Source organism: Centropristis striata, chromosome 21, assembly GCF_030273125.1.
Source record: "Centropristis striata isolate RG_2023a ecotype Rhode Island chromosome 21, C.striata_1.0, whole genome shotgun sequence".
NCBI lineage: Eukaryota > Metazoa > Chordata > Actinopteri > Perciformes > Serranidae > Centropristis > Centropristis striata.
The window spans coordinates 10,905,130-10,918,282 of NC_081537.1; the positions used below are offsets into that span (position 1 = coordinate 10,905,130).

Consider the following 13,153-nt stretch of genomic DNA (forward strand, 5'->3'; position numbering starts at 1 on the left):
TTTTTGTTTTTATTAACCATATTGTAATCTTCACTCCAGCCTCATGGGGGCAGTACTGCAGTGTCATAAACAGGCTACGAGCTTTTTCGAGGAATGTGACCAGAATGTAAACAGTGCCCGGGTGCTAGCTAGCTAACGGTTGTCAACATTATTGGTCGCGTGTTTTGTTCCTTTTGTCGCAGAATTGCTGAGTAATGGCTTCATAATAATATACTCTTCGAGCTGAGATGGCACTGTTGTTGTGATTACTTTTTCGCCGTCTCCCGCTCCTTCGTCGTGTGAGTGCTGGTGAGTAGCTTCCTGTACGGTCAGTGAACCTGCTGCTGCAGCAAGGCCAAGTGAAATACACAGCTAACTGTCATGATGGCTCAGACACACATTTCTAAATAACAGCAGAGATCAGAGTGATGTGTATATCTGTAGCAAGGAACCCCAATTATGTCTTGATAACTAATATGAAATTAAAGCAAACAAAGCACTTCCTTGTCAGAAGTTGGCTCAGTAGTTCCTCTTATTAAACGGTCCATTCAGCATTGTTACAAAGTGAGACATGTGGCTAACAGTTTGTTGTTATTATAGATTCATATGCTATCACCATGACCAAGGATATCGTTGTTGGAGATGAATTACCAGACTGGGTGGGGGCCAAGGAGTTTTACCAGAAATATGACCCTAAAGAGGTGATTGGCAGGTGAGTCCAGCAAAATAACCCGAACTGTGATCTCAGCTTTCTGTTAGGATGATAACAAACCCAGGCTGTTTCTGTTTCAATGGCATCTCAGGGGTGTAAGCAGTGTGGTGCGCAGGTGTGTGCACAGACACACAGGTCAGGAGCTGGCAGTGAAGATTATTGAGATCACAGCGGAGAAGATGACAGTCCAGCAGCTGGAGGAGGTGAAAACCTCCACGCTGAAGGAGATCCAAGTCCTCAACATGGTGAAGGGACACTCCTCCATCAGTATGTTGGAATTCTCCTCTTTTCAGAAGCATGACACTTTAATTTTCTGTCGATTACAAAGTTGAAACCTCTCTGTTTTCTTGTTTCCCTTTAGTCACTCTCATTGATTCCTATGAATCCACAACCTTCATATTTTTGGTGTTTGACCTGTGAGTATTGCAACAAATAGCTCAAATGAAATAGTCCCTATAATTCTTACCTTATATGTGAATGAATAATGCTAAATCATTGTAGAAGTATCAATCTCATGTTTTGTTTTTCATTTACAGCATGAGGAGGGGAGAGTTGTTTGACTACCTCACAGAAAAAGTTACTTTGAGTGAGAAAGAAACCAGGTGAGGTCCAGCATCAAAAGGCTGTCAAGCAAAATTAAAGGCATTATGATGTTCACTGTGAGGATCCACCTGACTCACATTCACACATCACATTGCACATACTAGAAATAAATGGCGCTGTTTGGAAATTTGGTCAAATGAATGTAAAAGTGATAATGTAAAATCAATGTATTTTTAAAATTGCTCTCCAGGAGCATGATGCGAGCTCTGCTGGAGGCCGTGCAGTACCTCCACTCCCTCAACATCGTCCACCGGGACTTAAAACCTGAGAATATTCTCCTTGATGATCAGGGACACATCAAATTGTCCGACTTTGGCTTCTCAGTGCAGCTACAACCTGGAGAGAAACTTAGAGGTACTGTAGTGAAACGTCAGTGTTAATGATCTGTTTAGATTATGTAAATCAATTGTATAAGAGGTTAAAATGATCTGTTTTGTCTTTTATTGTTATTAGAGCTTTGTGGGACGCCTGGTTATTTAGCCCCTGAAATACTGAAATGTTCAATGGATGAAATGCACACAGGCTATGGCCAAGAGGTTGATCTGTAAGTCTTTTGTCAGTAACTTTTGTCTGAAGCAACATTTAAATCCGTGTTTTATTTCTAATTCTTGCTTACTTGTTTTGATGTATGTGTTGGACAGCTGGGCGTGCGGTGTGATCCTTTTCACCTTACTGGCTGGCTCACCGCCGTTCTGGCACCGCAAGCAGATGCTGATGCTGAGGATGATCATGGAGGGTCGCTATCAGTTCAGCTCACCAGAGTGGGATGACAGGTCTGACACTGTGAAAGATCTGGTAAGAGGATATCCTGCCAACTGAGTTTGAACTTAAATGATGCGATGATAATTACGTTCATACTATTCTCTTTTAATGTCTCCTACCTTATAGGGACAGTTCATCACAAAAGATGGATTGATTATTTGATGTGAGCTGCAGAGTGTCACTGTGCTCAAAGCACCAAAGACAAAATGTGAAAAACTCAACAGCAATGTCTCTTTCCAGAAATCATGCGCGGTTACTCATGATAACATAATTGTGAGCAGTTTCATGTAGGAACTATTTTCCTTTTTGCATAGATCCTATAGCTCCATTTTATTGGAGAGAAGGCAGATATCTCCAACACTCTGCAACTCACATCAAAATAATTTAGATTGTTATTCAGCACTATAGGGAAGATTTAAGAGTAAACTGTATCTTCAAATAAAACCATAAAGCTGTTGTTTTGATTGTTAGAAAGCAGCATCTAGAGCATCACACTAGATCACCTGATTTTCAATCATTTTGCTCGTCAGATATCCAGGCTGCTGGTGGTGGACCCGGCTGTCCGTCTCACTACTGAGCAGGCCTTGTCACATCCCTTCTTCAGACTGTACCAGAAGGAGGATGTGCGACTCTTCAGTCCCAGAAAGACATTTAGGGTGAGTCAAAGTGTCGACTCGGCTATTTCTTTTATAGCAGCTGATTTAACATTTTAATCCTTAAAAAAAAGAATGGCTGCTCAGCAGTATTTGGTGAATAAATGATCCTCTCCACTCTCACCTGCTTTCTCAGGTGCTGATCGTCAGCGTGCTGGCTTGTATCAGGATGTACAGCCGTTACCGCAGGGCCCGGCCGCTGACTCGGGAGGTGCTGGCCAGAGATCCTTACTCCCTCCGCGGCGTCCGCAAACTCATCGACGGCTGTGCCTTCCGCATCTACGGGCACTGGGTGAAGAAAGGGGAGCAGCAGAACCGAGCCGCCCTCTTTCAGAACACGGCTAAGATCATGCTGCTGGACCTGGAGGACTTTGAAACATAAACGGTGAACCTCATTCCTAACCACAATGATCTTTATTTAAACATCTGCATGTGCTGTCCTGTCAGTGTCCTGTTGAATTGCTGTGTTTCATTTTAGGATGAGGAATTCAGGGACCGGGCGTTTGTTTGCCTTAATGCGCACCATGGTTCAGCAAGATAAGCACGCACATATATCTGCTCTTTGATCAGTTTCTGGCTGTTTGAAACGCATCATGTTTGCAGTTCCACTTTGCAGTAGACCACTCATCGCACAATCATTTAATATAAGACATGAAATATAAGTACATTCTGTGTATTTAGGATTTTACCTGTTGATAGGTAATAACTGAGGAGAGGTGTTTCTAAGCACTGTGTGGCTGTTAAAGCACTGTGATTAATATAATAGATAATCATATACATATAATGTAACAGATTTACTGAACAGTACCAGAAGATGTGCAACATTGAAGTACAGTATTAACTGTTTTCTCAGTATCCTATAAGTGTAATGCATGCAGACATTCCTCAATAAGAAACCCACTTATACTAACTGTGAAGACTTTTTGTCACTTGATTTCCTCTTTAAATTCACCAACACCATTCCCTACTTACTTTATTCCGAATATGTGGTACTTTTCCTGAAAGTGCCTCCATCAGAAATGCACAGTAATTGTACAAATGCAGATATACATGTACTGTATTTGAAAAAAAAGGTTTATTGAAAATAAAACTAATGTTTAAGCTCTAATTGTCATATTTTGTGCTCATTCAAAATCTCATCTATTACTTTTTGGCTTTGTGGTTGGGCTATGGAGAATCTCTTGCTCTGTTGTGCTGATCTGCAACGTCTTTCATTCGCTGATCTAGTTGTCCAGACACGAGCGTCATCTGTTCTCTGACCTCTTTCTCGATCAGAGACTTCAATTCTGATTTTAAACCTGAAAGTGAAGAAATTAAGCAGTTAGAATACAAGATTTGGGATGCATCTACATTGATGATTTGTGATCCTACCCAGTGCGGCTCCTGTGTGCTCTTCAATGGATGTTTCCTGTGTCTGAGGAGAGTTGTCTGTCTTTGGTGCTGCTTCCATCACATTTTCAACATCTGGTACAAGGAAAAGTACTTAAAAGAATTAATAAATCTGGTCCAAGTTGCTCTAAATATCAATAGTATGTTCTCAATGCAACACGATAAAAATGACTAAAAAAACCTTAATTATTACCTAGAGCAGAAGATTCATCCTGGTCTGGGATCCCAGAGTAAATCAAAGACAAATCAAGTCTTACCTTTGGAAAAAAAAATCCATAGACTCATTATTCTCTCCAGATATATTTCATAGGACTAAAAGTATAATGAAATGACTGAAACCTGAAGCATAATCATTTCTGATTCTTACCTGTGGGGTGAAAATGTATTTGTAGAGTTTGTAGTGTCTCACGTAGCTGTCATAAATGTACTTTAATATACAGGTCACCTCCTCTGAGCTGAAGAGGTTGATACTAAAGGGAGGTCGCTGTAGTGGGCAAACAGTGAGACGTCAGGATAAAACAGCATTCATTAAAATCTATGGGTTTTAAATTGATATATTGAGTAAAACAGACTTCAAATGGTTTTACAGACCCTGACTGAGTGACAGAGGAGCAGCTCCTTACAGTACTGGTAACACTGTTCTATGTTGTTGAGTGATGTTTCTGCATAAAATGAGTTTCATACACATCCCATATATATTTAAGGAACATATTGATTAATTATTATTATTATTATATGTATAATCAAACTACATGGAAGTCATAATAATATGACTTACCTATGTTAGCCTCATGGATGGATTTGATGATGGACAAGAGAGCTGAAGTTTGCTCCTTTTTGAAGTTGCATTCTCTGCAAAAAAGCACAGTCTGGACATACAACTCCAGCAGAACTCCTCTTTTCGGTTCAGGGAAGTCAACTCCTAACACACTGCATAAAGCACTGTCGCAGGAGAGAGGAAGTGTGTCAGCACGTGTGTAATTGTGTGAAACAATATAGGTGTTTCTGGTCATAAAAGGGAGCAAAAACCTCTCCAGATCAGGAATGGACTGCATTTTGTCTATCTCCTCCATGTCATGGTAGCTTACATCTGTCCTGAAAACGCCCAGGGAATGGAGTATGGGTTAGACATGATATTTAGTCATGCAGGGTGTAAAGAAAGCAGCAACCAAACACAATAAACATAATCTGGATTGCCCTCACCATAGCACCACTTTAGCTTTCAGGACCTGTGGCATCTACAGAACAAAACAATGATTGAAAATGATTTGTATTGATGGATTTATGAAAGTAGCACTTTAACTACTTAATATACTGTTATGAGGTTTAACTTTAAAAAAAAAAAAAAGTCTAATCACTTTGAAAACATGTTTTTTATGTTAAATCTTCGCCTGAAAAGAAACCAGAACTGGCAGCTAAATGTAGTGGAGTAAAATGTTTAAAGTTACATAAAAATACTCAAGTAAAGTACACATAGACCTACATCAAATTTGTATTTAAGTACAGTACTTGAGTAAATGTAGCTATAGTTAGTTGCATTCCACCACTCACTGTTGAAGAAGCTATAATGTTATAGCTATAATGTCATTCTTTATATCGTCACCCTGTTAAAGTAATCGCCTAATTCATCAAAAAACTTCACCAAAAGTGTAACATATGGCATTTATTGATAATTTCACTCAAAAAGGATGTAACAAAGGATGGCTATTGGCATAGTAATAACACTGTGTGTAAATTATGTAAGTCTAAAGTCACAAAGGCATGTTCAAAAAATTGCCTAAGTCACATTTTATTTTGACTTAGGCATAATAAATCCACTTAAGTCACACACTTGACACAGGCCATTATCTTAAGGGGGTAAAATCACATGATCTGATCAACTGAGGATGTAGGCGACTTTACCATAGGTGGCCGGCGTCATGAGGAGATGATTTAGGCAAAAAAAATTGACAAAAAATTACATAGGCGATTATTTTAACAGTGTGACGATATTTTAATAACACAATTAACACCAAAATAGGTTAAACGAGGAAGCAGTAAAGTGAGCCCCACATGTCAAACTAAACAGTAGAGCCTACCTTTATTTTGGTATCCATTTTTTATTTCTTATGAATTGAGAAAACAGCAGAAGTATGCAGCCGAAAAACGGAAGAGCGATTGGTTTGATTCTGACGTATAATAACATATAACGTCAAAACACTACAAACGCCAAAAATAGATTTTGTAGTCTGTTTAAAAAAACAAACAATAACCCAACCGTATCAAGCTGTTGTTTAAACAGTGTAAAAGTAGGCTATTTAGCGGAATCTTAAACTGGCCTAAACCAACAGGGCTTCACTGAAGTGGGATAGTTTGTTTGGTTAGCTCGCTGTTTCCTAGCAACCCTACACTTCTTGTTTTTTTCCGGTTGATTAATAATCATTAAACATATAAATAACCTTTATCTATAGAAAATACTGATAAAATATTATATTATATTATATCTGAAAGAGCTAAGACGCATATTTTTTTTTTATTATTATTTTTCTTTTTACAAACATTTACGCAATAAAGTGACCCTTGGGGTGTATAGTAGAATAATATAGCCTGGACACCTACGTGGACAACTAAATAAGTAAAATGCTGCTTACATCAATGCATCAAAAGATAATAATACAGTATACTATATTTAGAATATATAAAACAATCTGAATGGGGTCGTTCTGCATAACGAGTACTTTTACTTTTGATAGTTTTAAGTACATTTTGATAGTGATACTTTTGTACTTTTACTAAGGAAAGTTTTGAATGCAGGACTTTTACTTGTAGTGGGGTTTTTCAGACAGTGGTGTTAGTATTTTTTATTTAAGTAAGGTATTTGAATACTTTCTCCACCACTACTGCAACCAAATAAACGTCTTATCTGTGACTAGTTGTAGAGTTGTAGCTGGTGGGATAGGTAATAAAAAGGCTAAAAATCTGTCCTGCAGTGGCTCAGTGAAGCAAAACGTTATGAAACTGCGATGAATATCAAAACAAAGACACGAAAGGTGTAATTTTATGATGAAAGAGTTCTCTTTTTAATTTCGCTGCTGCATGGAAGCAGTGTCCAGGCAACGAGGTTAACCTGTAGGAGTGTCCCGCTAATAGTCTCTTTTTTGTTGTTTTATGTTTTCTGAGATGTTCTAGATGATTTAAATGTGGCACGTTGTGTTACAGTACACCGCATTGAGGCAGTCGGAAGCTTTTTGGGCACTTTGTGGTGATGACTGCGGCTTCCGTGTTTGAGTGTTTACGGCTGGGTAAGTGATGCAGACTGCTGAATGACAGGAGCAGGACATCACCTTCCTGTTTCTCTTGTCTCAGCTGTAACATTAGGCCTTAGCATCTCCAGAAAAGCAATCATGGAAAACCTACTTTGCCCCCGAGACTGCTTGTCCATACTGGCCGAGCTGTGCAGTGCAGTTTAAGAACATTATCCCCTTTTAATCCACTTTGCCTTCTGCTACATGCAGGTGGACAGACTGTCAGATGGAGCAGGGTGCCACAATCAACCCGTGTCCATATTTAATTGCTCTTTTATTTTGAACCACTTCTCACCCTGATGCTGGATTTCATCTGTTGTTTTTAATTAAGTATCCTTAATTATCTACTGATTTTAATTAGCAGTGAGTAGCCTGTTTTATTCAGACATGGAGGACCCTGACATACGACAACAGAAGCTGGACAACCAGGTAAAGCATTGAGTATCATTCAAGTATTTGATGTAATTTAGCCTACACGTACAATAGTCCTGATATTTGTTTATTTAACTGCTACAAGAGCTAAAATACACTTTAAATTACTTACAAAGAGATACTTTTAAGTTGAAAGAGTGGATTTCTTAGTTGTCTCTCTTCATCAAAAATACATAGCTTATATAGAATACATATAATATCATAGCCCATGCTGATATTGGAGTTAAGACTGACACATTACTCATTGTTTAATTAAGTGGCAACAGGTAAAAACTGAAGTAGACCTTTGCAAATAAATAAAGCTTTGTTGAGTGTCATGAGGTCATGGCTACCTGTGTCACAAACACCTGCTGTTTGGAGCTAAGTATGTGAGCTACTGGCTTGTATCCAGTGGAAAACTATAAAAATACGATAATGATCAGCAGATAATCAGTGGGGGAAAAAGTACTAATAATAACTAATAGCAGTTACAATGATGCATTTTAAAGCTAAAGAGTTACAAAGGGCAATTTGAAGATAATAAAATACTACAACCAATACACGTTAAATTGCATGTAATGTATCTCAGATAACATTTAAAACGCTTAACTGGTTCTTTTCTTGCTTGAATAATAGAATATAATGTTATCATTCTGAACAAAGAACGTGGCTCTAAGTTTATTATTATCATATTATCACAAACAAGGTTGAAATATAGCTATCCTATTATGCCACTTTAGAAAAACTAAAAAAAAGAAACAAAGTGCATTTTTTTAATTAGAAAATTTTTTGGACGTGCAAATTCTACGAGCAGATCTGACACTTAAACGGTGTTAAGTTTACAGTCTGATGACCTTAGTTGTCATCATATGTGCTAAAAAGGCAGTAGAACCTTCAAATGTCAAATAAGGAACAAAGTGGACACTTTTTACCTAGTATTTTTGTGTTTCAATTAGAACATGTTTACATTGAAAAAACACTAACTGTAAAAGACAGTTATGAGTACTTAACAGTTCTGAAAGTGAGATCACACATCTCAAAACTGTACATTAAGACATCACTGTAAGAAGCTCTATTTTCCCTGTAGACAGTTTGAATATTACTCAATTCTTCCACAGCGAACCCTTTTGATGAAGAAGCAGCAAAAGAAGAGGGCTGATTCTCAAATGGTGGTAGCCAATCGGGATGCTCGCCAAAAGAATCGAAAGCACAAAACTGCCCGCTCTGATGAAACACCTCTGTTGATCAGCCAATCCCCGAGCAGCACTTCCCTGACCGGTAAATATTACAGTAATGTATTATTCTACGTAGCACTAATCTCTATAGAAAATCAGATTCCAGTCCTTTAAATTATATTAAATGCAAGTTTTTGTTTGTTTTGTCTGGAGATCAAGTTGAACATGCCCATGATAACCCATTGGATGAGATCACATTGGGTGAATGCGAAATTACAGCAAGCATGACTTTAAATGAGATGCCTTCAGAGAATCCTGGTACTCCCAAGAAAATGAACCTGGAGATTGACAAAGAGCCTGAAGTGAAGTGTGAAGTGGAGATCGATGTTCAGACGGAGGGGAAAAAGACAAAGAAGAAAGAAGGGAAAAAAGAAAAAGCCAAACGTAAGATTCAAAGCATATTTTTATTGTGATGTGATTCATTTGTGTGTGCACACAAAAACTGCTTGCCTGCAAAGTTAAAGTACAAATTATGTACATGCACAATGGTCTGAGACAGGTTCTGTGTTTTCATGCATGCACATGTAAAGCTATGAAACACTTTGCTTTAATAAGTGATTTATCAGCAACTCGCTGCTTTGCTTTCCATCAGAGACAGAACAAAACAATGATGAGAAAGAGATGGAGAAAAAGGAGAAAAAAACAAAGAAGAAAGACAAAGTGAAAGAATCTGAAGACCCAGAGAAGACAAACAAGACAACCAAACAAGAGCGTAAAAGTATAAATATAAAATATAAAATATCAGTACTGCGTAATGTTCTATATTTCTTTGAGAGAATTTAAGTGTCTCCTCTTTCGCAGAGAAACACTTGCAGGAGGCTTCAACCCAGGAGGCAGAGTCAGTGGTAGAGGTCAAAAGTCCAAAAAAGACTAAACGTGAGGAAAGTGATGAAGAAGTGGAAGACGTGTCCAAGAAGCCTGTCCCTCAAACGCCTAAGAGGAAAAAACAACTTGACACATGTGAGCAATAATCTGGCCCTGTGCATTTTATGATGAAAATACTGTAAAGCCATTGTAAACAATACATTTGTGTCTCTACAGCCAGGTGCCAAATAAGTGAAGAGAGCAAAGACGAGGATATCCAGGAAAAGGAGAAAAAGGAAAAAAAGACAAAGAAAGCAGAGAAAACTACGCAGAGTCTGGCTTCCCTTAACTCCAACTACAGGAAGAGCTCGTCCTCGGGCAGTGAATCTAATGAAAGAGTGAGGCATTACAAGGAGGAACTGATTAGTGTGTTGTCAAAAGCAAATTAGGCGAGTATGTACTCACTCTCTCATTTCAGGCAACATCTCCGATGTCAGTGGAGGACCTGGAGAAGTTTGCGCTGCGTCCAGCTCGCAGAGATGTGACGGTCCAGTGTAGAGTCACCAGGGACAGGAGAGGCATGGAGAAGGGCATTTACCCGACTTACTACCTCCACATGGAGAAGGAGGACGGCAAGAGGGTCGGCACTTTAGCACACTTTGAACCCAAACACTGTGACTCTTTGGTGGATTTTAGTTTTAAGGTCTCTTCATTGTTTGTTCTTAAAATGTGTGTTTCATTGTGCCATTACCAAGGTGTTTCTAATGGCTGGCAGAAAAAGGAAGAAGTGCAAAACATCCAACTATCTCATCTCCACTGACCCCACAAATCTGTCCAGAGATACAAACTGCTACATTGGAAAACTTAGGTACAACTCTTTTATTCCTACCTTGTGAAAGTCTGTCGTCTGATTACTTACCAGTGAATTCTCTGATATCTTAAAACCGTTTCAAAACCCATTTAGACAATATTCAAGAACCAGTCATTATGTGAAACAAGGGTTGCAAGAGTTTTGTATTCTGACTTGCAGGAAAAGCACTTGTGTTACTAATAACATTAATGATGGCTTTGTTCCAAATGTGTTTTTTCTCCCAGATTACAGTCGCAGTCATAAATATCTGTTAACGTGAGTTGAAAAAGTCAAGTTTTGGTTAAAATAAGTATGTTGTTTTGGGAGGCTCTGTTACTTCCACTGATTGGAAGGTCGGTGGTTCGATCCCTGACCGTGGCTATCACGTAGTATCCCTGGGTAAGATGCTGAACCCCAAAATTTGCTGTGTTAGTGATTCCACGTAAGCTCATGACGGTGCGGAAAGCATTTCTGGGAGGAGGTTCGGGTCCAATGTGAAACCAAAAATCAACATGACTTTATATTAACTTTTGTACTAAGTTAACATAAGTGGTAATTGGACTGTACTTGTACAGTGCTTTTCTAGTCTTAGTGACCACTCAAAGCACTTTAACACTACAGACCATCAGTGAACAAATTCCTGATGGTGGCAGGCGGCATGATGCAGGGTAGCGTTGGCTACCAGAATGAATGGGTGAATTTAACACTGTCTGTAGTGTTAAAGCGCTTTGAGTGGTCGCTAAGACTAGAAATGTGCAATCTATTACCATTTATGTTAACTCACGATGGTTTTGATCAATCCAAATGTTTGGATCTTTGATACTCCATGCGAGTTTCTCCTTGCGGAAAACCAGCATCTCTCCCAAACTGTGCGGGACCGTATCAAAAACTAACGTCTACTGCAGGGTTTCAGAGAAGAATCCACCCATCCAACTAGTTAGAACATGTCAGATGAACACAAACTCACCACAAGGGACCCCCAAGAAAGGATGTGTCTGATGGTGTGACATCAATTAGGCTTTGCGGACACAAGAGTCTCACAGATGCGTCAAGAATAAAACAAGACTTTGATTTGAAATGTATTTGTGATACATCAAAAACAAGCATCATCTTGGCAAAGTTGACATTCTGTCTAGAGGATTTCAGATCATGCATCTAATCAGACTAATTTGTTTCAGGTCCAATGTTCTGGGTACAAAGTTCACAGTCTATGATGGAGGTGAGAACCCTGACAAAAAGCCCTACGTCAAAGAGTGTGAATCAGTGCGGCAAGAGCTGGCAGCAATTTGCTATGTGAGTCAAAACGTAACTCTATACACTCTTTAACAAAGCATACGAAGAGATAAAAGCTGTAATACGACTGGTTATCATGTTCCAGGAGACGAATGTGCTGGGGTTTAAGGGTCCGAGGAAAATGACAGTGATCATCCCTGGCATGTTGGAGAGCGATGACAGAGTGTCCATCCGTCCCAAAAGTGTACGTTAAAGAAATCCCTTTAAAACTTGTGATAATGCAGATGAAGTGTGAAGTCAAAGGAACTGATATGTTATCTTATTATAGGAAGCTGAGACTCTACTTGTCCGCCATGCGAATAACAGCACGGACAAACTGGTCACACTGGTGAACAAGTCCCCGAGCTGGAACGAACAGACTCAGTCTTATGTGCTTAACTTCCACGGCCGTGTCACCCAGGCGTCCGTCAAGAACTTCCAGATCATCCACCCTGACAACGGTAAGATGGGACTTCTTTTTCTTCTTCTTCCATCATCAACCACAAGGAAAATGGCTGTCTTGTCTTTATTCCTAAGTTCACCGTCATCTGTCGTCTCTCTTTCTGCCCCCTGCTGCTGTCTCTTCCAGAGGATTACATAGTGATGCAGTTTGGCCGTGTCGCGGAGGACGTCTTCTCCATGGATTACAGTTTCCCTATGTGTGCCCTGCAAGCCTTTGCCATCACCCTGTCGTCCTTTGATGGTAAACTGGCCTGTGAGTGACCCATGCAGATGTGCCTAAAGTGTTTGGAAATGTACATTTTTATTTTTCATATTTTGTATCCTAGTGCATGGTAGCACTTTGTATAAACTAATGGAAAACATGCCACAGACTTAGCCTTCAGAGTAGAAGTGTTGTATAGATCCAGTATTATTTTACAGCCGATTTTATTTGTGGAAAGTGGAATAAGTTAATTTAATGGTCCTTCTTTTTATATTTGCCAGCTAATTAAATGACTCATGCAGTTACAATATTGAGGACAGCTGTGTAAATACCACCAGTGAAATATTAAATGATAATAGCTTAAGGTTTACATGTCTATGAATGGTTTTTTTTGGCTTGGGGGCTTTGTTACCCGTTTAACTGACTCTGACCTGAACCTCATCTATGGATTATTTGACCATTGACCTTCAGGGTCAAAGAGTCTGCTTAGCTTTCTTATTATTGTAGTAATGTAGTTTTTGTTTTAAATGCAGTA

At 39.1% G+C, this 13,153-nt stretch overlaps 3 protein-coding genes across 4 annotated transcripts; 2 read left to right on the forward strand and 1 right to left on the reverse strand.

Annotated features, from left to right (window-relative positions):
- Positions 1–61: 61 nt before the first annotated feature.
- On the forward strand, positions 62–3,817 carry phkg2 (phosphorylase kinase, gamma 2 (testis)). The gene is made up of 10 exons (XM_059325381.1): positions 62–288; positions 580–691; positions 783–958; positions 1,053–1,107; positions 1,228–1,293; positions 1,485–1,648; positions 1,748–1,838; positions 1,936–2,089; positions 2,587–2,712; positions 2,846–3,817. The coding sequence occupies exons 2-10, from the start codon at positions 597–599 to the stop codon at positions 3,089–3,091; spliced, it is 1,173 nt and encodes a 390-aa protein (XP_059181364.1). The 5' UTR covers positions 62–288; positions 580–596; the 3' UTR covers positions 3,092–3,817.
- cfap119 (cilia and flagella associated protein 119) lies at positions 3,763–6,403 on the reverse strand. Its single transcript, XM_059325382.1, has 8 exons — positions 6,177–6,403; positions 5,302–5,336; positions 5,128–5,193; positions 4,877–5,040; positions 4,690–4,760; positions 4,466–4,582; positions 4,292–4,355; positions 3,763–4,173 (listed from the first exon to the last, which is right to left on the reverse strand). Exons 1-8 carry the CDS (start codon positions 6,192–6,194, stop codon positions 4,031–4,033), a joined length of 678 nt encoding a protein of 225 aa, XP_059181365.1. The 5' UTR covers positions 6,195–6,403; the 3' UTR covers positions 3,763–4,030.
- A 179-nt stretch (positions 6,404–6,582) lies between these two features.
- si:dkey-220f10.4 (tubby protein homolog) lies at positions 6,583–12,982 on the forward strand. 2 transcript variants are annotated; one of them, XM_059324859.1, is made up of 13 exons: positions 6,583–7,379; positions 7,593–7,811; positions 8,912–9,071; positions 9,182–9,412; positions 9,621–9,746; positions 9,830–9,988; positions 10,070–10,230; positions 10,311–10,472; positions 10,588–10,700; positions 11,861–11,975; positions 12,061–12,159; positions 12,244–12,415; positions 12,544–12,982. In XM_059324859.1, the coding sequence occupies exons 2-13, from the start codon at positions 7,770–7,772 to the stop codon at positions 12,675–12,677; spliced, it is 1,674 nt and encodes a 557-aa protein (XP_059180842.1). In that variant the 5' UTR covers positions 6,583–7,379; positions 7,593–7,769; the 3' UTR covers positions 12,678–12,982. The 2 variants fall into 2 exon arrangements, with proteins under 2 accessions (XP_059180842.1, XP_059180841.1); XM_059324858.1 differs by having other exon boundaries at positions 7,744–7,811.
- Positions 12,983–13,153: the final 171 nt, after the last annotated feature.